This window comes from Oreochromis aureus, linkage group 10 (assembly GCF_013358895.1).
Source record: "Oreochromis aureus strain Israel breed Guangdong linkage group 10, ZZ_aureus, whole genome shotgun sequence".
In the NCBI taxonomy this organism is placed as follows: Eukaryota; Metazoa; Chordata; class Actinopteri; order Cichliformes; family Cichlidae; genus Oreochromis; species Oreochromis aureus.
This window is the reverse complement of record NC_052951.1, coordinates 5233524-5259992: the sequence shown is the minus strand read 5'-3', so window position 1 is coordinate 5259992 and position 26469 is coordinate 5233524. Positions and strand designations below refer to the sequence as shown.

General features: G+C 38.0%; 1 protein-coding gene across 1 annotated transcript in view; it reads right to left on the bottom strand.

Annotated features, from left to right (window-relative positions):
- Positions 1 to 307: 307 nt before the first annotated feature.
- Positions 308 to 26469, bottom strand: part of pknox2 (pbx/knotted 1 homeobox 2) — a 97837-nt gene continuing 71675 nt past the window's right edge. The window contains exons 4-11 of the mRNA XM_031738519.2: positions 15602 to 15773; positions 12117 to 12302; positions 11793 to 11928; positions 10608 to 10705; positions 5986 to 6105; positions 5772 to 5848; positions 4180 to 4358; positions 308 to 2873 (exon numbers count right to left, since the gene is read on the bottom strand). Coding sequence (XP_031594379.2) covers positions 2611 to 2873; positions 4180 to 4358; positions 5772 to 5848; positions 5986 to 6105; positions 10608 to 10705; positions 11793 to 11928; positions 12117 to 12302; positions 15602 to 15773 — 1231 coding nt within the window. The 3' untranslated portion in view covers positions 308 to 2610. The remainder of the gene's footprint in view (positions 2874 to 4179; positions 4359 to 5771; positions 5849 to 5985; positions 6106 to 10607; positions 10706 to 11792; positions 11929 to 12116; positions 12303 to 15601; positions 15774 to 26469) is intronic.

The window sequence follows — 26469 nt, the reverse complement described above, 5'->3', positions numbered from 1 at the left end:
ACCCAGATTGCATATATGGACTGTTACAGGCTTCCACCACATTATATAGGCAATACTTCTACTGTAGCTAAATCCATCCATTCTATGATAAATTAAAATGCCTTGCATACATACTATATGAATAGATTCTTACATGCACATTTGACTCCACTTGCTCTCCAATTGGTATTTCCACTGTTCAGAAAAGACCTCTGGCTATTGTACTCATCTAATGTCTTGCACATGAACTCCATGCAGAATAATTATTGAACAAATGTTATAATGTCTGAAGCACTTTTTTATTAGACCACTTGTGTAAATATGGCTGTGTCTTCCCTCCCACATATTTCCTCTCCCATGCATTTTGACCATTGCTTCCTCAAAAAAAAGTCAAGTAGCTAATCATCTCACTACATGTTACCTCTGCTAAGTAGGTCCTATGTGACTGCTATAGTTCACATTCCTCCTGCCATAAAATATGGCTAAAGGTGGAGTAATTTAGTTGAACAATAACAGAGATTTAAGTGATGCAATTAGAGTTTGACCTTCTATGGTGAGGTTGAAAACAATGCAGGAAGGCAATTACATATATAAGCCATGTCAAAAAAAAAAAAAAAGCAATACAGTGATTTTCTCAAAGAGGCCACAATTCAGGAGATTGTGGGTTCGTTTATGGTAGCTGGCTGAGAAGGTGGGCGAGCATTTGGGTGGGCATTTTCCAGCGAGTTAAATCACAGGCTTGAGATATAACCAGTGGGTGGAAGGCTATACATGATAGGACAGGCAAGTGGGAGAAGTTAACCAATAATTAGACTACTAAATTTGTAATCTGGAAATTATTGTGAGGATGGTGAAGAAATGTTATACTCTCTTTTGTAAAAATGATTTACAGGTTTCTGTATCGAAATATTAATGAATCAAACTGCCTCCCTCTGTGAAAAGTCAGAGCCCTGCATGTGTTTGCTCAGCTCAAACAAATGCAGAACTTCCACGAGTCAAAATCAGTACCTTTACATGTTTAATTATTAAAAGTGATCTATTGAAACACAATAGATTATGACAACAACAAAGTTTACAAATGAAACAGAAATAGTCCCCTAGTCTGTTGCTTGCTCTGGAAGATTCATTTAAAACTTTTTAAAAAGTTTAAAAAAAAAAAGAATAATAACAGGAAACATACTTCACAATGAACACTCAGAACATCCAATATAACAGTTTTTTTCTTTTTCTAGACATCTTCACATTAGAGATGAGTGATTCCATTTGTTTTAATACAAAACAGGGGTCTGAAATCGATTCACAGCTTCTTTAAAAGCCTTCACATAAAATGGAAAGATAGGTTACTACTTAGTCTCTTCCCTTTTTTATGGTTTTCTCAAAAATGTCTTCCATCAAAAAGAAGTCAGTGTCGGGTACATGACATTTTTTTCCAAAGTCACTAGGCATCTCTGCGTGATTTCTCTCAGTGTTGAGTCCGTATGACCGGCAGGCTCTTGATCTCTGACAGAACTGATCAAGGTCACAGAAATACGCAAGCAGTTTTCAAAGAGTCGGTGGTTGGAGTTAGGTACATATGTGCATGGCCACCTGCTTTTTCAACACCCTTATCCAGAAAATGTCATGGACAATATGAAGTCTGAAGCTACACACAAAAAACTGAATAAATATGCAAACCCTCAATACCAGAATACAAACATAGGAAAAATCCAATATACATACTATATGTGCAGTCAGTATACACTGGTTTAGTACAGCTGTTTTTGCTCATGGGAAGAGAGAAAATAAACCAAGAGTGTTGTAAAAGTCATGCGGCAGCAGTAAGTCAAGTGTTTTGCTCATGAGGAAGAAACATGTCGAATGAGAGTGCTGTTAAACCTGAGAACCTATGAGTCATTTAAAACTTGTGAATGATGTCCCAGAGTGGAAGCCAACAGTGACTTCAACAAATATTTGAAATGTATTACACACACATCCATTCTCCTTTATTTTGTCCTCTCACTCTTATTTTAGGAAGTGAAATGACACATTAGCTGCAAAGTGAAACTGTGGTCTGTCAATTTAAAATAAAGGGCACTTTCAGATGAAAAAAAACTGCTAAAAATGGCTGCAGCCCTTTTAGTAGCTAATTTCAGATGACAAATTATTACATTCAATTAAGTAGTTGCTAAAACATACAGTCAAAAGAGATTTTCAGTTCTTTAATCCATGTAACGCTTTTCCTCATTGTTTGTTTAAAAAAAATAAGAATCAGTTCCTGTAAAAGCACCCAACATCTTTAAATGCTGCTTTTAAATGTACTCAATTTCAAACCTTTTAGTTCCTGTGTCATTCCTCTCCATAAATAACCAGAGCTATAAAAATGTGCTACTCTCCAGAAAGTTCATGAGTTCACTACATACGAACATACTGTGTTAAAATGCAGTAACACAAATCAGCATTAAACTAATATTTTTCCTATAAACATGATGGTCATTGTGTTTGATTAGAGTCTGTGGTAAAGAACTAATACGTGCGTAAATGCTCTCTAGAGTCACTCAGCATTAGAGGCGTACTAGTTGAGTTTCAGTGAGGCTGTATTAAGTTCACGACTGAGATCAGCGTTCATAAAGTCTGTCAGTTGCCTCTGACAGACTACTCCAGTTCCTCTCTGTGCTCCATGCTAAGATCTCTCCTTCCCGCTCCCCGGCTGGACAGCTGCCTCCCCCTGTCATCTTCCTCCTCTCCATCCTCTTCCTCATCATCCTCCTCTATGCCATCTTCCTCCTCTTCCTCCTCCTCTTCATCCTCTTCCTCAGTGCCGTCCATTGAGTCATCGGCTCCGAGCATGGCTTGCTGCATGGCCAGGGTGGCTGAATCTGAGGATAGTGACTGGAGACTGTCCATACTCAGGGGGTCTGAAGCGAGGCCAGAAAGAGGGTAGGGAGAAGTGGGGTTATAATGTGACAGATACATTTAAAAAATAATAATGTAGGCAGAGGAAGATAGACCTTTTTATTTGTCTGTGCATGCTTCAGTATTATTTAGAAATTTCAATTAGCCAATATTCAGAGTGGCTACAGGGCCAGAGACTCAATTTTGGGAGCCACCTGAAAATGGTATTTTCAAGGAGCTGCAGGCTTATACCGTCCTACACATCAGTTTGATCAATTCTACCTTGCAAAACTTTACGTAGACTTTGTCTGCCACTGAAATTAATTCTTACCCTACCTTTTATCTATATTTGCACTCCAGTAGGGAAGCTTTCTTTTACTTGTCTACACTTGTACCAGCTGCAGTACTGTGACAGGAGATAATGAATTGCATCAGCAACTGAGGTCTACAACCTACTGTGTAGCAGTAAAAGAAAATCTAGGCAGTCCTCATTTTCTTTTTCTAACTGTTCCCAAGAGACTTGAAAATGTTTGTACACATGAGTGCAGGCTGAGCTATTGATTGATTTAGGACACATTTTTAGAGAAACTGATACTCTAAAAAAACAAAAAAACAAAAGAGATGTAATAGTGCCACCTAGTGGTTTGGATTCAAGCAGACAAGCTTTTAGTTTGTTTATTTTTTTGTACAGTGTGTGCAATTTTACCATTTATCAGTATTCTTACCCCTCCAAATTCAAGTACATATTATAGCTATAGTGATAACTGTAGGACAAACTCATTATAGTCAAGCAAGCAAAATCACAGACATTAAATTTAGACTGTGTCCCATAACAGCCACAGTTGACGACTGCTGTTTCTGCTGTTTATTTCTACTGTTTCTACTACTATAATTGATTGTGTATAAAAATATTTTTACAAACACTATATTTCAACTATAATTTTAGAGATGACATGTAAAATTTTAAATGGTCATTTATAGCTAGAAAGAGTTATTTGTGAAGTAACCATCTAAGGCTGGTAAATGGTAAATAGTTCTTATATGGCATTTTTCTACTCTCTTGGAGCACTCAAAGTGCTTTACACAACAAGCACTGGCCACATACATAGATTGTAATTAGGCTTAACTGCGGTAGGGCAACAGGGTGGCTTCACAAACAAATGTATATTTATGAGTATAATATTCTTTTCTTCTTTTAAATAACCTCAAAAAGCAATCTACTTTTAAATCAAGAACACATTAAAGAAAAATTAAAAAGTAAAGGATTATTTAATGCCCAAAGAAAGCTGTTTGCTTTGCTTTTCTTGGAAAATGTAACTGTTGGCATACTGTCTGAGTTGCTTCCTGTCTGAGATCTGTGCGTCTGCAATACACCAGCCACAATAGAGTCGGGCCAAAAGCGCTGTGTTGGACGATGCTGGGACTTCATCTTCTTCGCTTTAGGAGCCGGGTCAGGATTACTGGCATCTAACATAGGCTGAAGGATACGTCGACGAGCATTGATGAACCTGTAAAAAGACAAAAAAAGTCATATTAGGAAAAGTAACACCTCCGAATCCAAATTAATTACTCTGCATGTCTTTTACATATCTATCTAATTAGTACTACTAAAAAGTACAGAGATTTAAGGAAGACATAAAATAAAAAACAAGTACATACAAAACACTGAATATGACCATCAACACTTTAAAATATTATCATTTGATTAAACCATACCCTAGTGAAAATTTTGAATGCATTTTTGTATCAAATTGTCTCAAATTTTTTCTCTCTCTCTTTGGATAGATAGATAGATAGATAGATAGATAGATAGATAGATAGATAGATAGATAGATAGATAGATAGATAGATAGATAGATAGATAGATAGATAGATAGATAGGACCCTGCACAGTAACCCCGGAAGATAGAAGTGGCTGACACTGTGAAATTCTACTTGTGGACAAAGCTGGACTGAAAGATAGCACAGAGGCACTGTGGTTGAGAATGACTCAGCTAAGATCCTGTGGGATTTCCAGATACAGACACACTGGCAATGGCAGCTGTAGTGATAGATATAGAGATGCCAAGTGGTAGCAGCTTCAGGGAAAAGGAACACAAGAAACAAGAAGAGAGAGAGAGGGAGGGGGGAGGGGGGGGGGTTGTTCCACATGTACTTGGTGTATTCAACCAGGAGATGGCGCCACCATATCAATGATATACTCGGATATGCCAGCATAGTCAAGTTCAATTTAAAGCTTAACATTCATGCTCTGTAGAAGAAGGGTCAAAGTTGGCTCAATCTGATGTGCAGGTTGAGGTCTTTCAGGAATGTAGGACCTTTTATGACAGTGATTGCTACTCCAAGCTTTTGTTTGTTTGCTGGGGAGGGACAGTAAATGGATGAATACACTGATGAAGAGAGCCAGTGCGCTAGACTACACAGAGGAACTGGGTGAGAGGAGGATGTTAGTCAAGCTGATATCTATTATGGACAATACTTCTAAATGACTGTGGGGACCCTGAACAGGTCCTTCAGAAGTAGGACAGATCACTGTCACAGGTCCTGCATCCTGACAGCAGTCAGTCTATGTAATACCCCCACAGGATAAATACTGTTTAAAAAATGCATGTGTATACATTATCACTTCCACTGCATTTTAGCTATATATATAAATTCATGCATGTAATAACGTTTTGGGGTTTTTTGCACACTATTTTTCATATATTTCTATTAATAATTTTCTAATATATCTCTATTTCATTTTTTCTTCCTGTCACTTGTGCTGCTATGCCAAATGAATTTCCCTTGTGTGGGATTAATAAAGTGTATATTTATGTCTATGTCTAAAGAAAACGTCTCACTTTTTTAAATAAGAATATGAATCTGTGTTTTGCTTTTACACATGCACATGAGGACTTTTTTGGGTTACAGAATCTTACCAGTTGTTTACTTGCAAGAGGGTCAGACTTGTTTGTGCTGCAATCTGTCTTTTCTCATCTTCTGTTGGATATGGGTGCTGCAAGAAGTAGGAAACGACATTTCAGTTTTCAAGCAGTTTCCAGCTGTTAAAATTGAATGTGCTGCACCATAATTATGTTAAACATTGAAAAGTCTTGCCCTCAAACACAGTGTAAATGTCTGCCTGTGCCTCACCATGAGATGCTGGAAGAGCCAGGAGCGCATGATGTTGGTGGCGTGTTTTGGCAGGACTCCCCTCTTATTCTTAGACTTCTTGTCTTCACTGTCCAACAAGGAGGACAGGTCCACATTTACCTTTATTCACAGACAACAGAAAGGAAAGAAAGAGGAAGGAAAGAAAAAAGGAAAAGACCATAGGGCTTAGTTATTGTTGCCACGGAAACAAACTCAGACTACCAATTACCTTTTTTTTCCTATGGCAAGGGCAGAAACACCTCCTCAAGTGTCACCATGGTAACTGAATTTGAGTAATGATACTTAAAATATAAAGAAGCAGTACCCGTGACTAGTCTGATATTTGTGTGGTGCTTGGACTTTGAGTTTCACAGTTTGGCATTGGTGAGTTAGAGGGACGCTGATGCAGGGTGGGCCTGTGTTTGCTTGAATTTTCACTGGTGTTGACCTGTAGTACACCAGCCTTTGTGTTCAGTGAGAAATCATTATTCAGATGTTTCTGTTTGGAGTGTGAGTGCTGAAGGACGAGATGCTCTCAGACTATTGACAGTCTTTGACAGCCTACATATTGATGTGTGTGAGTATGTGAGTTCATGTCTGGCTGAGACAACTGCAAATATTTTTAATTGTTGTGAGAACATGTAGGTTTGTTATTTGGCAAAGAAATCATTTTTATCACAGTCACGCTTAAGATAAAGTTTGCACATGACATAGTAAAGGAAAAAAATCTAGTGATATTCTTCATTATTGTGTTCTAATTAATGATAACTAACTCGCTAGTTCTAATTAAAGCATGACTAATATTGTTTTGTGTTTTTTCTTTTTTTCCCATGGTAATTTGGGGCTTTTTAATAATTTCTTTGAACTGGTTTTTTTATGACCCCCCCAATAATAAGACCCAACCAATATAACCCCCCAATAAAATTATGAATTATCTTGCATAAATAAGCTGTTGATTTTCTTTACTCATTTCAGTTATTACCAGCAAAATAGTTGCATGTTTAATCATTTGATCATTTTCATTTACCCAGATTTATTTATTTATTTAGACAGAGATCTTGACACCCCAACCCCCCCCACCCCAATGTTCAGCACAAAGTTACACTAATGGTCATTTCCAAACAACTGCAGATTCCAAGATAATCAGTTCAGACAACTCTGCACAAGTACAAGTTATTTAGATCTGTCAAATGAGAGGAAATTGGCTAGGATGTTTGGAAATAACACAAAAACCATGAATGCTCAAGTATGCCATGAACTGAAAGCATCCCCAGAGCAAAAATGATTGATCATTGCTCTGGGGATGCTTTGCTGCTAGTGGTGCATTGCACTTTGCAATAATGAAGTACTACCTCCAAAAACTTCACCCCAAATGAACATTTGGATGGTTGAAACTTGGGCACAGTTGGCTTTTCTAATAGAACAATAATCCTAAAGATAGATCAAAACTGGTTTTGGAATACACGCAGTAGCTAACATTAAACTTTTGGAATGGCCTGCCCAAAACCCTGACCGTAACCCTATTGAAATCTTGTGGACTGTGCCTAAAAACTCGGTCAGTGCCAAGAAATCAACCAAACATTTTCCTACTATTCCTACTATTTGGAGCCGTTTCAGTCCCCATGATAGAGTATATTTTGTATATAAATGGGAGATTACTTGTTTTTTTCTATAAATAAATCTAACGCCCCAATGGGTTAAATCCTCCTGACTAGGTCCCCTCATTGGTCCTCTAGTTTCATGTAAGTTGTATATTTTGTTGGAGGGAAATCATTAGGCTCCACTATTATTAGGTTCCACGGAGAATAGTGTGGAAAGAATCCACAGGCACGGAGATGCTGACCCTCACCCACCTACAACCCACATAATGCCCATAAATAGACATTCACACAGATCCCCCCTCATTCTCCCAACACAAAACAAGACTCATTACAGTTGCAGCTGTGTGTCACGTGGCTCCTTCTGTCCTGGGAGTGTGTGTGTTCCAGGAGAAGGCGAGGTTAAATTAATTGGCAGCACCGAGCCTCAGAGTGTGATTACTCGGGGCTTGTCGGCAAAGTGGCGAAGGGGCTGTGTTCAATTCCCAGCACGCATGTAGAACTCGGCACCAGCTGGGTCACTGTTACTGTCACAGAATTACATGAAACTGAGCCGCTCTTCAAACCAACACAGAACACTGTTAAATTCCTCTGCCCCATTTCTTTTCTTTTTTCCCCCATTCAGAAAAGGAAGTGTACAGCCTGTTGATTGGCTCTGCTTGGAGCCTTGGTTCCAGCATGGAGCCATTCTTTGTCATAAATTTGTTTGAAATCTCCACAAAAACAAAGTGGGTGGAGATTGTTAAAGTAAAATTAAATTCCAAACACAATGAATTTGTAATAATTAAACTGCTGTTCATACAGATCGATATAGCCTCTTACATCCACAACTCTATTTTCTGTAATAGAGTTATGCTATGAAATCACAATCAAGGTTAGATTACTGCTAATGCCAGACACACAATTTATTAAGAAACCAATTTTTTTTGTTCATGTTTTTATGTTCATCCAACTTTCATACAGTATATTTTGTCTGTTCTTCAGCTGTTGGTGTCTTAGGTCTTTGTTGTGACTGTATCTTGTACATAGACCTAGGAAGGGTTCAAGTGCCTGTTGCTCTATGCTTTAGAGGAGCCTTTGTACTCCTTCCCAAACAGAGGTGAGGCACTACATAACAAAAGAAAAGTCATAAAGGTTTGAAAAGGCGATAGTCCTCTCCTACCTAAACCACTCAAAAATTAGTCCCTGTATCTCTCCCACGGTAAAATTATGATGATAAAGTATTTTTGCTTATATGAAGACTACTTTAAAAGTCTTAGAATAAGACAAAATGTTATACAGTATGACTAATTTGCCAGCTTCTAGGAAGGCTGATACTGAAGGCTACTAAAGAAACTAATACTGAATGTCCTAGTCTTTTATATACATCGTAGTCAGTGTCTTTAGTAGTAGTAGTAAAACTCTCATTCTGTCTGCTTTGTATATAACTTTACTTTGGTTAATTTCTTGTGCCTCTCTGTATTTTTTCTTGTATATTATGTGCTTCCCTGTCTATTTTTGTAGTTGTCATTACGTTTTGTCTTATTTTGATACTTTTCTTGAAACCATCTTGTTATTTTGTCTCCAGGCCTTGCCTGTTTTCTCTCTACGAGTGTTCTCTAATTGTTGCCCTGAATTTAAGAACAGTAATATATTACTGATGTTACAAATGTTAGGATCCTCCTTTCTCAGAATGATGTGTTGATTCAAATGCTATGGTGAGGGTACTGACAGAGACTAAAAAGAGAAATCATTGTTAACTTGTTAAAGCAAATATCTAGTCAGCCAAACACCCATTTGCATTTGGGTATGGTTGTGGAACTTGTACAATTGTTTCACACTTGAACAATTTCTCGAGGCCTTTCAACTTGTAGAAATCTGCAATTATCACATTACTGATTCAATGTGAGGTAGATAATAAGTGTTTTGTGACTTGTAGACTAACCTGACTTCCAAGGTGCACACAGAAGTGTCGAAAGAGGGTAAAGCTTTGGCAAATTTTAAAACAATTTTAAAAAATCATCAGGGTAAAAAAACAACTTTTTAAATAATAAATTTTAAATAAGGCTAAAAAACAAGATAAACCTAACACAAACATAAATGAACCTATAATATACATTTGCACTGAGTCCTTCTTGTCTAAAATACTTCATCTATTAATTGCAAGGCGTTTTGTCCCAGTTTGGCTAACTAATTTGACACATTGTCCTTATTATTCTTATGTTATTTACTGTGCATAACAGCAAGCTTCAATTTTAATATTCCATATGATATTCATCAGTATTACCATGTGGATCATCTGTTCACTTTTTGGCATTCACTTCTGAGGCAATAGACCCTTCTTTTGAAGGGTCTGTTGCCTTCAGATAAGAGTAATGATTCTCTAAAATAAGTATCCTCATATTTACAACAAACCAACAGTCACAGAGCAGGCATACAGCAAATGTCCCAGCTATTCTAAACAATTCCAGAAGCTTTTTGACACTCTAAATGGAACTAAAATACTAAAACCAGTAATCTGTCCCTGTGCAGTAAAAAAAAATACATTTCAGTCATTCATACAAGTTTCTAAATCTTTTGGCGATAAAATATTTGTGATCCTAATATTTCCTGTTCATAAAAATTCTGAAATATTTTACTTCTGTTCTGTTCACATCTCAAATGTCCTGTACTTTTTGTTTTTAACAAAACGTTTTTGAACAATGAAAAATGAATGACTAAATTAATCAGTCTTTTGTATGAGATCCGGGATTTATTTCTTGTATCTACCTAAATCACATCATCCACAAATTTGTCTTTAACTGATATAAGTCCTCGTGCGATTTTCATCTGCAGTGGCATGGTATCACAAAGGCTCCCCAAACATCAGGGGAATAAACAATTTCCATTTTGTTTGGCAGCAGGGGGCTATGTTCAGACAGACAATGAAAAAACCCACCGGGGAGGTCTGAGAGATGTAAAGAACAAATTGAGACCATAGGTGGTGAGGGCACAAGGAGGAGTGACAACGTTGGCCAGAAAGCATTGTGGTTCAGACAGCTTTACCTGTGAGTTCTGGATCTGAATGGTTCCCGGAGGCAGCGCCTGAGTTAACACTTGCCCTTGCGATGTCACCATGGCAACTGGCTGGTACAGGGTCCCACCTGAGGGGATAATTTGCTGCCATGAGTATCAAGTGTCTTCAGCAGCTACTAGAAGCCAGATCCTACACTAGCACCCGAGCTTATTAAGTGCTTGTCAGCCTTGCAATCAAAACCACAGCAAACAAGAGACTAAATGATAAATTCAAAGTGCATTACTGCCCTTTAACCCAGAAAAAAAACACAGAGAACAAGGAGAAGGAGGAGTGTGTTTTTGCTGCTGGCTTAATTAGCCTTGATCAAGACACTCTTATCACAGTCTGTTTGAGCTCTTCAGTGTGTCGTGATCAAAGGGAGAGACATTGATTTATTTTGGGTTAAAAGGGTTTTCCAGAGGGCAGGATTAACATTTCACTGTACAGGCTTGACATTATAAGAACCTGCCAGCCAAGCTGTCTGTGATGGATACTTATCATGACCCTCTGATACCAGCTATACAAAACACAGCCACAAACATGTACCTAATGATATCTGCATATAATAGCAGTGGAATGGTAAACGGCCACATGCGTGTATACTGATTGATCAAAAACATGCTAATGACCATTTTTATTTGTCATTATGCTCAACAAACAATTGAGTTTTATACTAATAATATGAAAATGCTTTATAGTGATAACCCCAAAAAGACGCAAGGAGAAAAGATCAAACTCAAACTGATAAACACAATGCAAATAATAAGAAAAGTATTCATTTGAATATGATTAAAATAGTTATTAAAAATCAGGCAACGGTGCTTTGGATAGCTGGTGTCATATAGTTCCTCTGATCAGAATGAGAGAGAAAATGTGGAGTACTATTTGAAAGTTTGAGAATGACTGGGCTAAGGCTCAGTTCAGCGTGCAGAAAACAACAGAACCACCTATGCAATTTTATTTATGTATTATTAGTTGTATTTCACTGACTGTTCCAAAATTTATCGAGACCCTTGTCAGAGGTGGTAGTTTATTGAATAAGTTACACAGAGTTTTACATGGTTTTTGTAGCTCCTCTTCCTCACACATTGGGTCATAGAGCCATATGGAAAAAAAAGGTCCATGGTGTCAGGCCAATTTTGTTTTATAGTGCTCAAGTGAATTGACACGCTTACCCGAGACCACTTGAGAGTTGATGGTGGTCATGGCGACATTCCCCTGTTGCAGCCCTCCAGCAGGCACCACAATCCCTGAAGGGTTAACAGAGCTGGAGACAGAGGTCATGGATGGAGAGGAGGTCTGAATTAGTTCCTGGGGGATAACAGAGGGAGACACTGGTGAGCAACTCTAAGGGGGGGAGAGCTAGTACTTGAGTGTGATAACCAACAGCAAAATTTACCTGGTGATGAATGGCGTATCAAGGGAAACACTACATTACTGCATTATTACGCTAGGTACTGTTTAGGAACTCTAAGCTCCACGGTGGGTCCATCACTGACCTGCTGCATGCTGAGACTGGTGTGTGATGGAGAATAGGGCCCTCCAAGGTCATTACGGAGGAGGTTGTCGCTGTGCATCTTGGTCTTGAGACAAGTGATGTAACGGTTGCAGAAGTCCTTACAAAGCTCATTGACCTTCTCTAGCTCGAGTAGGTGGATTCGCAACACCTGAATGGCCTTTACCATCTGAGAGCAGCAAAGACAAAATATGAAACAGATCACATTCACCTTCTAAAACACTGATGACGTTAGCGATCACCTTACCTTTAAAACACCAGGTTAACAACCATGGACAGAAGAATACGTTTGATGTTGCTCTCATGAATATTGCTGGTATTTGTTTTTATTGCAACTTATGTTACAAAGATCTGTAACGTCTAATGTCAAAATCAAAAACCATTGGTAATGGTATTTACAGACGCAGACTGCTGACTGACATGCATCACTGATCACTGATATATATATATATTAATACATTTTGGAATAAATACAAATCTTCTGGTTTCTTGTTGTAATTATGTAACTTCTGGTACCCATCCGTAATGCTGGGTAATGTCTGTAAAACCGAGTCCAGGTAACAGATTAAAAATCTTTAATACGGAAAACCCACAGGGGGCCTGAGTGACTAAATAAACATTTGGGAAGTGCATCACATTCAGTAAAACAAACTGAAAAAACATCTGGAGCCTTTCCACTCAATGTCTGTGGACTACAAAGGTTTTTACATTAAACATCATCATCACAGTAGTGTGTGAGTGAAGTGTATGTGTTAATGCTGTCAAGGTTTTGTTCAAATTGGATTAGTTAACAATCTGCCATGTTAAAAGTTTTTATTGTTCTCGCTTCTCAGTCGTAGTTTCTAAAGAATACCTCCCCAAACAAATGAACTGTATTTACACTTATGTGGGGAAAAACAACAACAACAACCTTCTTTTCATTTTACCAAGACAAGCAGCAGTAACACAGTGCATACTGTACTCTGGCTTTAAGATGACATTTTTCTTGGTCTGCAACTTTGCAGTACATTCCTATGCAGGGTTCTAGTGACTATGCTTTTAAGGTTACATTCCCTGGCTAAGTCATTCACCAGTGTCTTGGCAGTTGTTTTGGAGTCTTTATACACATCTCACTATTTGTCTTTTCAGACTCTTTAAATTATTTCACTTGCTAGCTCTGTCAGGCTTGGTCTGTAATTTCTTGATGACACATCTCACTCCAATCCTTGGCACTTGGAAATGCTGTGATAACTTTGTACATCCATCTCTTGCTTTGTGAGCAACTATTTCCTCAACTGTGAACTCATTTTATTTGTTTTTTGTTTTCCTTGTCAGGTGACAGCTCAAACCCTTGCTGAAACTTCAGCAAGGGTTTATTCTGTGTATGATTTGGAAGATAACCCTCGGGCTTAACTTGATTTTACAGCATTACAAATTTAAGGCGTATAACTGCACCGCAGTGCACCGTGATTGGTACTTAGTTTTTCAGGGGACTCATAATATCAACCCTGCTAATTTTTGTTTTTAAATAATTATATTAATTTATGCAAATAGAAATAATTATATTTAGAAGTTCTATAAGAAGTATAAGAGTTTGAAAGCCATTTACAAAGTTTTCAATAGACCAGTGTCTCATATTTAACAACTCCAAATCGTTGCAGTTGTGTTGCTACGGAACAGCCTATTAAAGGATAAACTGCTGACAGCTACTGGCAAGAAATGAGAAACATGTTTTTTTTGTTCTGCTTTGTTTTTCTACTAAGTTATGATCTGTCATTGAGTGAAATTTGGTTTATTGGTTTGGCTGAAGTGACAACGGGAATCACTGACAACATATATATATATATATATCATCGACTGCCTGGCTTTTCTTCACTCTGTGTGATACACGATGGTACACCTTCAAAGTTGCCACCCAAGGTCAACAGAATGGTCAGAAAAGCGCTTGGCCAAGGAGGAGATAAATCAGCTAATTAAACTGCACTTGCTTAATCAAGGGACCAGTAACTCTTGTCCTCATTGCAGCCAGTCAGGCCCAGCGTAGCATTACTGCCCTATGGAAGAGTTAGTGTCCTCTGGCAGAGACGCCTATTCCCATTACCTCATAAAACACACAGATGCAGGGTTAATTGACTGTTCAGCACTTGTCAGCCTGCCATCCCAAGTACTGTAATGAGAAGAGTGCACTTTTTTCCTAATTCCTTGTCTGTGTCTTTGTGTCTGTCTGGCTTCAACTCCTCCCCCTCTTTTGTCAGAGAAGATTATCAGCTTCCTCCTTCTCTTAATTTATAATTATTTCTAGCTGTTGTGCACAGAGAAGATGGGGAAATTACTTTAAAAAGGAGTGAATACTTGGGAATAGCAAAAATGGGATTCAATGCAGACAACACAGAGCCACATCTGTTAAGATTTATGTTACAAAAAAGAGGTTCAGGAACAGAGAAGTTGGCCACCAGTAGGAAGACAGGCAGTTATTGCTTGAAAATACTAGTTTTTTCTTTTTACTTTCATTGTTCTTTATTCAACCTTCATTGTGAGCATCTTTCCATTTGCTGGTGTTTCCTTAAGTTGCAGTACATGCAGTGTATGACCTCATTCCATAGAAATTACTGCATTACGTATTAATTACTGTTACATATTCATTTGCAAGAGCATCGGTACCAACAGCGCCATCTTCAGACACACAACTTCACACAGCAGGCACACTGCCCTACCCCTCATTAGGAGCTGTTTCTCACAATAACACCTTGTGAGAAATTTAGAGAGGTCACTAAAGCTCCCATTTGAACAATATTAAAGTTTTTAAAAGCCTATATGTTAATATGACCAGCTTAGCTTTAATTTAGCTAGGAAAACAGCAAAAATGTACAGTGATTTATTGAAACATGCAAAAAATACTGTATATGAAAGTACAGTGTATAAGGCAAAAATAGAGTCTGTACAAATATAGTGAGCTTGAAAATTAATATTTGGAATGACAACCTTTATTTTTCAACACAGTCTTTGGCTAACTTTCTTGTACTTAAGGAATTGTTCCCCAGGTTCTAAAGTTCTTCTTCATGCACTGCTTCAGTAATGTTGAGGTCTGAATTCAGAGGACACCGATTCATGACTGATGGCATTCCACTGTGTCTTCTTTTTTCCCCAGTACTGTATAAACCTCAAAGTTACACATCATCTCATGCTAAAAATGAAGCTGTTGCCAAACAGACACTTTCCAGACAGTATTGCATGGTGGATCAAAATTTGATGAGATTGTTTCTGCATTCATAATTAAATCAGTTATGACAGTATCCCTAACAACACTTACCAAAATGCAACCCTAAACCATGTCAGTACCTCCACCATCTTTTAGAGATGGCTGTAGACATTCACTTTTTTACCACTATTTTGCAGAAATGAAGGATGGCGCAAAACTTTTGTACATTACTGTTTACACAGTTATGCTATGTGTTAATTTGATTTAACACATGTGATATGTTGACTTACCAAGTTGTCCAATTCTGGATCTTCGCTAAAGAAGGGCTTATGTTCTCGTTCCTGCTGGTGCACAAAGTTTTCTATGTCCACATCAAAGCTGGCTGACGTGATGCATTCAGATCCCTGTGTGGCCTGTTCACATTTCTCAAACAGCAATGCTAGCAGGGGAAACAATGGATGCCTGAGGAAAAAAGATGAAAAGGCACAGTAGGTGTCAGTTTCTAAAATTGTTAATATTATCTTTTCTGCTGTGAACAGAATCTTTATATAAAGATCAATATAATTGCTTGAAGGTGAAGTCAGTGCTGAAGAGAATCTTTTCTACCACTCTAGTTGTAAAGGAAGTCTTAACTATATAAAAAAAACAACTCTAATCTTCACTTATTCCATCATTCAATTAAATTTCAACTCAATTTTACCTATATAGTGCCAAATCACACCAACAATCACCACAAGGCACTTTACATTGTAAGATAAAGATCCTATAATAATAAAGCGAAACCCCCAACAAATAAATAACCCCCTTTGAGCAAACACATGGTGACGGTGGAATGGAAAAACTCCCTTTTAACAGGAAGGAACCTTGCAAAATTTTAGACCTTTAACTTTAAACAAAGTGCTTCTGCTATTTTGCTTGTACTTCAACTACTCCAGGCTTAGCCACATGACAGCTGTGTGGTAGCCTATGTCACCGTGCTCATTGTCACGTTCCTCCAAACTGCAACAAATTGTCTGTGATTCATTGCTTTTGCTCTGATGAAGTTACAACACCAACAACATGGTTTAATTTTAGAACTGACTTACACAACAGCACCTGCATAATACAACTGAAAAATTCAGTTTGTGTTAATTTCAGTCACTTTATCTTACATCAGCTTGATAAAGACATTTTCCCAGTCAGAATGTGGACAACTATCAGTTGTAACACCTACCAGCCCTGGGCAAACAAACTCAGAGTTGTTAGCTAATCCTACTTCCTGGAATAGGGCCCAAGTGTAACCTAACAAGAAAATTTAAGTTTTTTTTCACAACGTCATATTGTTTTTCATGTTTCATAATCATAATGTTTTCATAATGATAACTGTGTGCAACAAGTAGAGGTGAGGCATTTATTTGGCACACCAATGGAAAATAGTTTTCTGTAGGATATGCTCATGCTTCTTTGCTCATAGCTACTCCAGGGTGAGTAGAAACAGTGATGTACTGGAATTTAAAAAAAAAAGGTTTATTTAATTGGTCTGTGCACTAATTCGCCAGATTAACAAGTTTTTGCAGCATTCCCCTTTTGTTCTATTTACAGTGTTACATTTTAATGTATGTTTTTTTCATGTTATTCAAAGATTTTTAATCAGCATTTGATAACATCTCTGGAGTAGGTGGTTCATTTTCTGTGTAAGAATAGTCTGTAAAATCCTTTTAGATTGATTAGACTGTAGATTGCTAAGTGGTTAGTTATATTGTATATTGTTATAAGACCATTCAACAATGCAGAGAAAACCCCAACACATGACCCCCTAAGAGCAAGCATTTAGTAATCTGCACAAACAATGCTAATGCAACTAGAAGCGCAGAACCCGAGAGTGATGTCAAAGGTAAGTCTGTCCTGACCGTAGCTAAGCCGCCAGAGCTTCCACTTCAACAGAGGACAAAAGCAACGATAGTAGTCATGCTTGATTTATTTCAGCCTCCATTTCTATCTGTAACTGGTTCTACAAAAGACTAAATAGTCTGGTTCTTATATCGTGCTTTTCTACTTGAGCATTTAAAGCACTTTATACAACTTACATCATTCACACATATGTTTTCTAACATTCACACTATGAATGCATCAGAGAGGAACTTGGGGTTCAGTATCTTACCGCAGGATACTTAGAACAGGCCTTCTATGAATTGGAAGGTTGGCGAAACAATATCTGGCTGCTCCAGTCTACAGTCTGCAAGCCTCTTTTCTAAGCTACAGTCAGCATGGCCACGACAGTTTTCTGCTATGTGCTCTTTGAGGAAGTTTACAGGTTTACATTGTTAAACGATAATTATATGGCATCCCAGGCCATGCTACAATGTACCCCAAAAAGTATGTATGCAGTAGTGTGACCTGGACTCATGGCCAACTAACTCAAATGGCAATAAGTCAATGGTACCATGGACAATTTGACACTCCATACCACATATGCACATACATACACATTAACAGACTTGTCAATAGGGACAAGAATTTAAAACATATTGTAATATAAGCTATACTCCAAGGACTCCTCATGCCCTTGTCCTACTTTTAACAGTGTGGTAGCTCTGTGAAGTACTTATAGTGGACAGGATATGGTCCAGTAACAGCACAGGGCTTCAGAGAGTTACCTAAATTGTTCCATTCTGTCTTTAACAGAGAATGACATTTGGATATATTGTACAAGGGTCTATAGTGTGCTGCCGTATCTAGTACATGTTACATTATTGAACACATCCACTCGCCCCACTTTGATTGCAGGGGTACTTGGGAATACAAACAATTATAACAAAAACATTTTGTAGGAAATTCTACAATCCCAAAAGCTGCTTACACACAGCATATTTTATATTTTCTCTCCGTTCTGCTACACTTTGCAACTTCTGATCAATTTAATAAATGTTTTAATCTGAAAAAAATATATAAACACATTGTTCGGCCTTAAAGGTGAAGTTCTTAACGTTTTGTTTTTTAACCATCACTGGTTGAAAAGTAATAACCCTTGAGAATTAGAATATCAGTGTTCTTAGCCAAGGAGTCTCATACTGGAAATGTTTAATGTATTTCTATCTGCCACTGAGAATCACACAAAACTGGCACTCCACATGGAGTTCCTCTGGAGTCAAGTAGTGGTCCTTTGTTGTTTACGTTCAATATAGAACTCAGGATTGTGGTTTCACCAACAAAATACATTATGGGACTGTTCTTCATGAAAGTCTGATTTGATACCAAGATAGAGGTATGTAAGTCTGATGTCATTAGCTGTTTCTGGGTCCAAACTCCTCTTCAGCTCCGAAAGTCACACTAACACTGCAGCATCACTGAGAGTTACAAACTGTCTAAATTCTTTCATCTTTAATAAAATGATCAGTGTGGCTGCTTTACCAGGTGTAACAATTAATTTTAAAATCCAGGCATCCATGAAAACAAAATTTATGAAATTTGTGAGTTAGAAGTTAGCAAGGAGTTAGCTATTACTTTCCACTTAAACACAATATACCATGTTCTGACTGAGGGATTTCTGAAAAAATTAAAACGTACAGCTCTGCTATCACTTCTGACATAAACGATGACAGGAAACTAAACAGCAGTGACGTTTGTAGGGTTACTGAAGTTGGGCTAGCTGGTATATAATGATGTGCTACGTGGTGGCTAGCTACACACCTATGGTTATAGCGTGGCTGCCCCACACATGAGCACAGTGAAGCTGGAGGATGAACGCTAACCTTTTTTCCACTAAATAAAAGTTAACGCGATTTTCCTGATGGTTAGGGACGAATGCAATTGTATGGTAGGATACTGTAAATGGACCAAACTTCACTCAGGAGAACAAATGAGATAATCCATCCACAAAACGAGGTCAATCATTAATTTACTGCTGCATGGGCTGGGCTGTAGTTAAAAAGGAGCTTTAAAATGAATAGTGGTAATAAAATTGAGAGAGGCCAACAGTGATCACTGATGTTTTTAGAACAAAACGCCATATATTTCTGGCAGAAATACACACACATATACACATTATTGTGTAACCGGAGTGCAAGTGTGGAGCAAGCCTTCAACTGAATACGCCTCCAGGCTGGTCCCCCTGGTGGATACACAAGACATTACCACTAGTATTCCTAAATACCACTTAGGGGCGTTACTACTCATGGTTGCATCGTCCATTTCACAGGCAGGTCATCTATCAGCCGGCAATCGATATGGATTCCATTAGGCATCCATCATGGTTCTGTCAGGGATGAGGCAACTATTTTAAGTGACTGTAACTGTAAATCTTAAAACAAGGTGACTGTTTCTGGTGAACACTGTGAACCTTTCAAACAGTAAATGGACTGATTCTTACATAGCGCTTTTCTACTCTTCAGTAGCACTCAGAGCCCTTTATACAACATGCCATATTCACACCCCTTCACAAAGCACTTTCTTATGTGCGTTTCAGTGCTTAATAGCTAACATTCACACACAGTCATACTCTGATGGCTGCATTGGAGAGCAACTTGGGGTTAGTATCTTTCCCAAGTATACTTGGTGTGCAGACCGGGGGAGCCCGGGATCAAACCATAAACCTTCTGATCAGTAGTTACCCTGCTCTACCTCCTGAGTTACGGCCAAGTTGATAGGATTTTAGTTCAGTGAGTGAGAACAAATGCAGTCAAACACAAAGCTTCTTTATAAAGAGTAAAGATTCTACAGTTCCAGTTAACTGGATAGCAAGCAAACCCACGAGTTTTGATGAGAATGTCCAGACTGATTCGAAGACTGCACTTTTGTTGCATTTCATTTGCCTTGTTAACTGGATGTCAGATCTGGGAGTGATGCTACTCCTTGCTGAGCATGTTCCAGTAGTAAAGACAAAAAGGCAAAGAAAAACAGGATTTGTTTTGTTCATTAGCAAAGCAGAGACATTCATGCACCACTAGCAATACAACACTATGCCAAAAGAAAAACCTTAAACACAGCACTGCAGCACATTCACAGACAATTATGCTGTGCAATACTGTGCACAAATACACAGTAGTTGCAGTGCAAATTACAAGTTCTTCAGTTTTACTAATGTTTACACACACACACACACACACACACACACACACACACACACACACACACACACACACACACACACACACACAACTACACACACACACACACACACACACACACACAGAAGATAAAACAACTTTTAGTTTCATACTATCTTATTAATAAATATGACTTGTTTTTCTGATTGTCTATTTGACTTTTACAATTACTTGGTTGGTTCTTTGCTTAATATTTATTGCTATTATTTTTCACTTTCATTCTATAGACTATAAACAGTAAATCAACTGGAACTTATGTAGTGCTTTTCTACTCTAACTGAATGCTTTGAGCACTTTTAAAATTATGGTAGGGAATTGTGGTGGTATGGACCCTACTCAGGCTCTAACCCATGGCTTTCATTTCTAGCCTTTAATAGTCAACTATATTATACTCTAATCTCCCTGATCCCAATTTAATACTGCTCCCTCAGCCAGACGTGCCAGGAATATTAAACAGGACGGTCACGTGCAGACTGGAGAGATGCTGCATTTTCTGTTTGATATCTGCTTGAGTTGGGTTGGAGAAGAATCCAGGTGGGGGAGAGAGAGAGGTTTATTTAGTCTTAGATGTGGTGTTATTTTTATTACACAATCTGATTAATTTAGACAATTTTCTGAGTTTATTTAAACTCGTATTTTTACTAAGTGCTGATATCTACTCAAAGATAACGAAAATGACATATTAGCCCAAAAGTGTCAGCAAACTGATACTTTCCTTGTCTTATTAGACATGCCGATGTGATTTAGAAACATCAGACACAGAAAAAAATACTTGACCACATCTATTAGCACAGTGCTGTCAAGGAGATCTGGCCTTGTGGGGCTTAAAGCCTCAGGAGCATTGCGGCAAGAGCTAGAGAGTACACAACACCTTTAGTGGCTGGTAAATAAACAGGCAACTTGAAGGAAGTGATAACAGTAGGCAAGCTAAAAACGAAGCAAGCACGCCACTTAAAAGTGTTAACCAGATGACAGCTGAATTTCTTGCATTTCCAAGACAAAAAATTTAAATCACTTTGCATCAAGCTGTTTCTTCAAATAACCTTAATACGATAACATGACAGAAATGTTTGATTTTGATCTCTTCCTATCGGTGAATACTTTATTAAATAACTAGAATGTGATTATGTTTTTGTAAGGAGCTAAAAAAAATAATTGTGTCGGTACCCAAAACTATAAGCAGTGTTCCATCAGGAAAAGGAAAGCAAGCAATGCTTGCCTTATCAAATCTAAAAACAGACATAATGTTTTAACAGACATTAAAACGTATCACAGCCTTTCACCTCATAAAGCTCCTAACCTATTTGCATCCATCATTAAAATTACTGTAATCTTGTAACTGCAGCTGGCTATTGTTGCTGAAAGCTCCGCTGTTTTGTACTCAAAAGAAAGAGTTGCTGTCTCCATCTCCTGTTCACAATGCCTGGGGTTAGCAAGCTAGGAGGCCACCAGCTTTTTTCTGGTGGTTTTGCGCATGAGCATTGTGGATAAATGTTTGGTCTCTCTGGTAAACTGATAGCAGGCAAGCAAGGCAAAACAGTACAAGTGGAAACAAAGTGGTGTGGAAACAGAGCAAGCACTAGTAGGCAAATAAGCATGAGTTATTTATCATTGTAACAGATGAGTTTCGTCTTGCGTAACCACCTTGGCCAACATATGTCATGTAGAGAAGATAAATAAAACTAATAAAACAGGGAAAAACAGAAATTATTAATTTGTTTTAATATATCTTTTTTAGGCCAAGGCCTCATGAAGACCTTTTTCAGAGACCTCTACTTTTTGGGCAATGTTTTTCTGCAGAATAATTCTTTTTATTTTCAATACTTTATGCACTTTTCATTGCTACAGTTTTATGTGTAATGAGAGTGTTTTCATAATGTTTTATTGCTTCTTTTCCTAAATTAGTGGTTTGAAAATGTCCTCCACTCCTTGCCATTGTCAGCTAATAGTTAATTTTGTTTTTAGTAATATAATAGAATATTATAGATTTACACATCTTCAGTCAGGAAGGAGTGCAGAAAGGTGAAAATGTCCATGAGAGCGCAGACGGCAGCACAAACAGTATGTTTTAATAAATAAAGGTGAAACAAACAAAAAACAAACTTGCCAGCTTGTACAGTAATTACATTTCATCTGAATAGTTGTTCCGAATGTGACATATTTTGTTCTACTATTCATGCCATGTACTGTAATTTTCAGTGACATTTGTAGTGAATAACCAATAAATAGCTCACTTGCATGTTAAAAGAGAAAACAGAGACAAATCTTTAATTGTACAGCTTTTATAGCTGGCGATGCAAACTATAGATTGAGACGTTTCATTTTTCTGTTCTTCCTGCTGTTTGCATGTCATGTTTAATGACACTGACTCTAATTAGGATTCACAAACAGTAAAGTTCATTAAACTGTTATACAACAGACTTTGTTGAGCTATAGTGATATTGAAATCTAGAAACAACTTGTTTATGTATATGGTGAGATATATATCTAGACAACAACAGCTTTGTAAAACCCATCCATTTGCATTCATTATATTTCATTTGCATTTCTTTTTTTGGAATATTTTCTTTGCTTGGCTTCTTGGCTTTAAACCACATTTCAGATTGTTTAAATAAACACTTTTATAGAAATGAAATGTTAGAAATTTCAGTCTAACATTTTGCAGTGTTTTTGGCAAAACAGATCATATAAAGTCTTTTGTTAAAGGAAACTACATTTTTGTGTTCTCTTGTGTAAAATCAAGTTCAGTGGATATGACAAGTAATTATGGGTTTTGAGATTACTTTTGGAAATTCTAAGCTAATCGTTGCTGTCAGCAGTTCAATGCTCGTATATTCCAAAATCATGTAAAAGCCTAAACTTATCAAGGCACTCTTGGTCTGCATGAGGAAGTCTATCTCTGATTATGTTACACAATTGCACACTGTTGGAGCTCACCAACTTGGAGTGAGGTCAAAACACCACCCTTCGGCACTTTCTATGACCTTTACACAGGAAGTTGGGATTAAGGTAGATGGGGTGTGAAAAGGCATGCATTTTTATGAATGTGAACATATGTATGTGTGTGCCAGTGTGTAGTCACACAGTGTGTGCTTTCCAGTCTCCCGCTACCTCCTCCAGCCATCTTGAGCACCCTCATGTTGACTGCCAGAAGCAGCGGTTCCTATCTGCAGTGCGACGGAATCGAGATTGCTGGCTGGGGGATCATTATGAGGGCCATAAAAGAGCGATTTACAGGACGGCCAGTGAGTGGAGTCATCACCAACCCCCCCACCTCACCCCAACACACATACACGCACACTCACACACACACACACACTTTTTCCTGCACTGCACCATGCTAGATCACCAACGAAAAGCCCAAAATGGAGAATCAGAGGCAAGTGGAGAGCATGATGACTTAAACATGAAGGTGAGGGACATGGCAGCTTTAGTGGCATCTGCTTTATGACCTGTGGGTCTAAGCAAGGGAATAAGGTGCCAGTACATTTTTGATCAGATAACAGAATGCCACAAAAGGTACAGCACTTTCAAAAAGCACAAAAAACTAGCTTGTCTTAAAGTGAAAAACACATACAGTATGTGGTACTGTTTTTTATTATTAATATTTCTTTGGGGTTTTCTGTTGTTGTTGTATTTTCCCACATATCAATAGCCCTGAACCCCTTAATCATCACCACCTGTATTTAAATTATGATCATATTAACCAATTATAAAACGTGCAATACTAGTCCTACTGCTATTTTTAACTGAAAAATTATCTTGTCGATATATATTGTTTTAAACCACAGTTTTCACGTGATGTCAGAGCTACTGGGACATGTAGCGGATACGCCCACCTAGCAGGCATTTATCTAAATGTATTAAATAGTTATTCATTACACTTTTGCACTATATTTTCAGCAGTTATTCTATGATTTAAGTTCATGATTTCAACATTTTAATGACAACTATTGCAACAATTTTCTAATTAAATATTTAACCTTAGCTAACTATTTGGAAAATCCCTTCGTTACATTTAGTTACTTTTATTTCAACCATTTGATCTCTACTTTTAACTTTTTTTCATTGCTTCAACTGTCTACCTCGGGGATGGTATGTGATACTGTAACTTTGTTATCACAACATCATTCTACTATTCATAACAGAATCCTTTACTTATTGCTTGCTAGTGCTACATTTGGTCATATACAAATAAGGCAGAATTATTATTATTCACTATATTGTTAAAAGTTTTCACTCACCTATCCAAATCATTGAAGTCAGGTGTTTTAATCACTTCCATGCCCACAGGGGTATAAAATCAAGCACCTAAGTATGTAGACTGCTTCTTCAAGCATTTGTAAAAGAATGGGTAATTCTCAGGAGCATGGTACCATAATAGGATGCCACTTTGTGATATTTCCTTGCTACTAAATATTCCAGAGAAAACCGTCAATGAGAATGACAGCAACTCAGCCACAAAGTGATAGCTCTCCTAAAATAACAGAATGGTAGTGCTCAGAGGTCATCAACTTTCTGCTGAGTCAATCACTACAGACATCCAAATTTCATGATCCCTGGAGATTAGCTCAACAACAGTGTGTAGAGAACTTCATGGAATGAGTTTCCATGACCGAGCAGCTCAATCTAAGCCTTACATTAGCAAGCACGATATAATTTGGCAGATGCAGTGCTGTAACGCACGCCACCATTGGACTCAGTAGAAGTGGAGATGTGTGGCAGTTGCCAGGAGAACGGTACTTGTCTGCATTGTGACAAGTACTGTGTAAAGTGTAAAGTTTGGTGGAGGGGGGATTATGGTGTGGGGTTGTTTTCAGGTGTTGGGTTCAGCCTCTAAGTTCCAATGAAAGAAACTCTTAATGTTTCAGCATACAAAGAAATTCTTGATAATTTCATGCTTCCAACTTTATGGGAACAGTTTGGTGTTGTCTCTTCCTGTTCCATCGTGAGTGCAGGCCAGTTCACAAAGCAAGGTCCATGAAGACATGGATGAGTGAGCTTGGTGGGCAAGAACTTGCACAGAATTCTGACCTCAACCTGATAGATCACCTTTGGGATGATTTATAGCAGAGACTGCAAACCAGGCCTTCTGGTCCAACATCAGCGTCTGACATCACAAACGCGCATCTGGAAGAATGGTCAAAATTCTTCAAAATTCTAGATGCAGTGAAGCATCCCCACGGCATAATCCTTCCAACACCATGTTTAACTGTGGGGACAGTGTTCTTTGGCTTGTAGACCTCTTTCTTTCTCCAAACATAAGCAGTGTCTCTACCGCCAAAGATATATACTTTTGTCTCATCTGAAAAAAGAATTGCATGCATTTCCAGTATGTTCAAAAAGTCATTTTATAGAAAAAGATCATAAATGTATGGACATGTACACTTTGTCCAGATTTGAAACTGGTAAACAGAAAGTGTATTACTCAGAAGAGGACTTCACTATTCCATCACATGTTTAAGTACAAATCCATCTGCAGAGGAAGATTGTGTTATATAACTGTAAGCTCCAGGAGAGCTACTGAATGGAAATGTGGTGAGAGGTTGACTGTCTTTCATGGAAAATAAAAGAAATGTCAATCCCAGTTGAAAATATTCTTTACATTTCAGTTTTAGCACTTAAATATACCAAGTTGTCAATAGATTATCAAAAACATTAAAGCTGCACATGAAGAGTAGCGCATGAAAACAAGTTTGAATCAAAGCAGCGTAGTCATCTAAGAAACGAGTCATGTTTGCCTGCATTTGCAATAATCTGTTAGGCCACCAAGGGGGTACAGAAAGACGAGGGGGTGGGGTTTGAAGGTACCGCTGTGTGTTTTTGCATGTGCATGTGAGCTGGAGAAAGAGAGGAAGAGACAGAGGTCTTCCTCTCTCTCTCTGCTCCCCACTGTTTGCCAGTCTAATCAGGCCTGCTGTACCCCTGTATATTAGAAGCCAGTTTGTGGTGAGCCCTGCTGTGTGTGCTCCCAACAAGGCCCCATTTCCCCAGGCTACATGTCTGAAGCACACCCTGTGTTAGAGAAAAGCGTGTGTCACACATTGACACACATACACACAAAGAACCTGCGG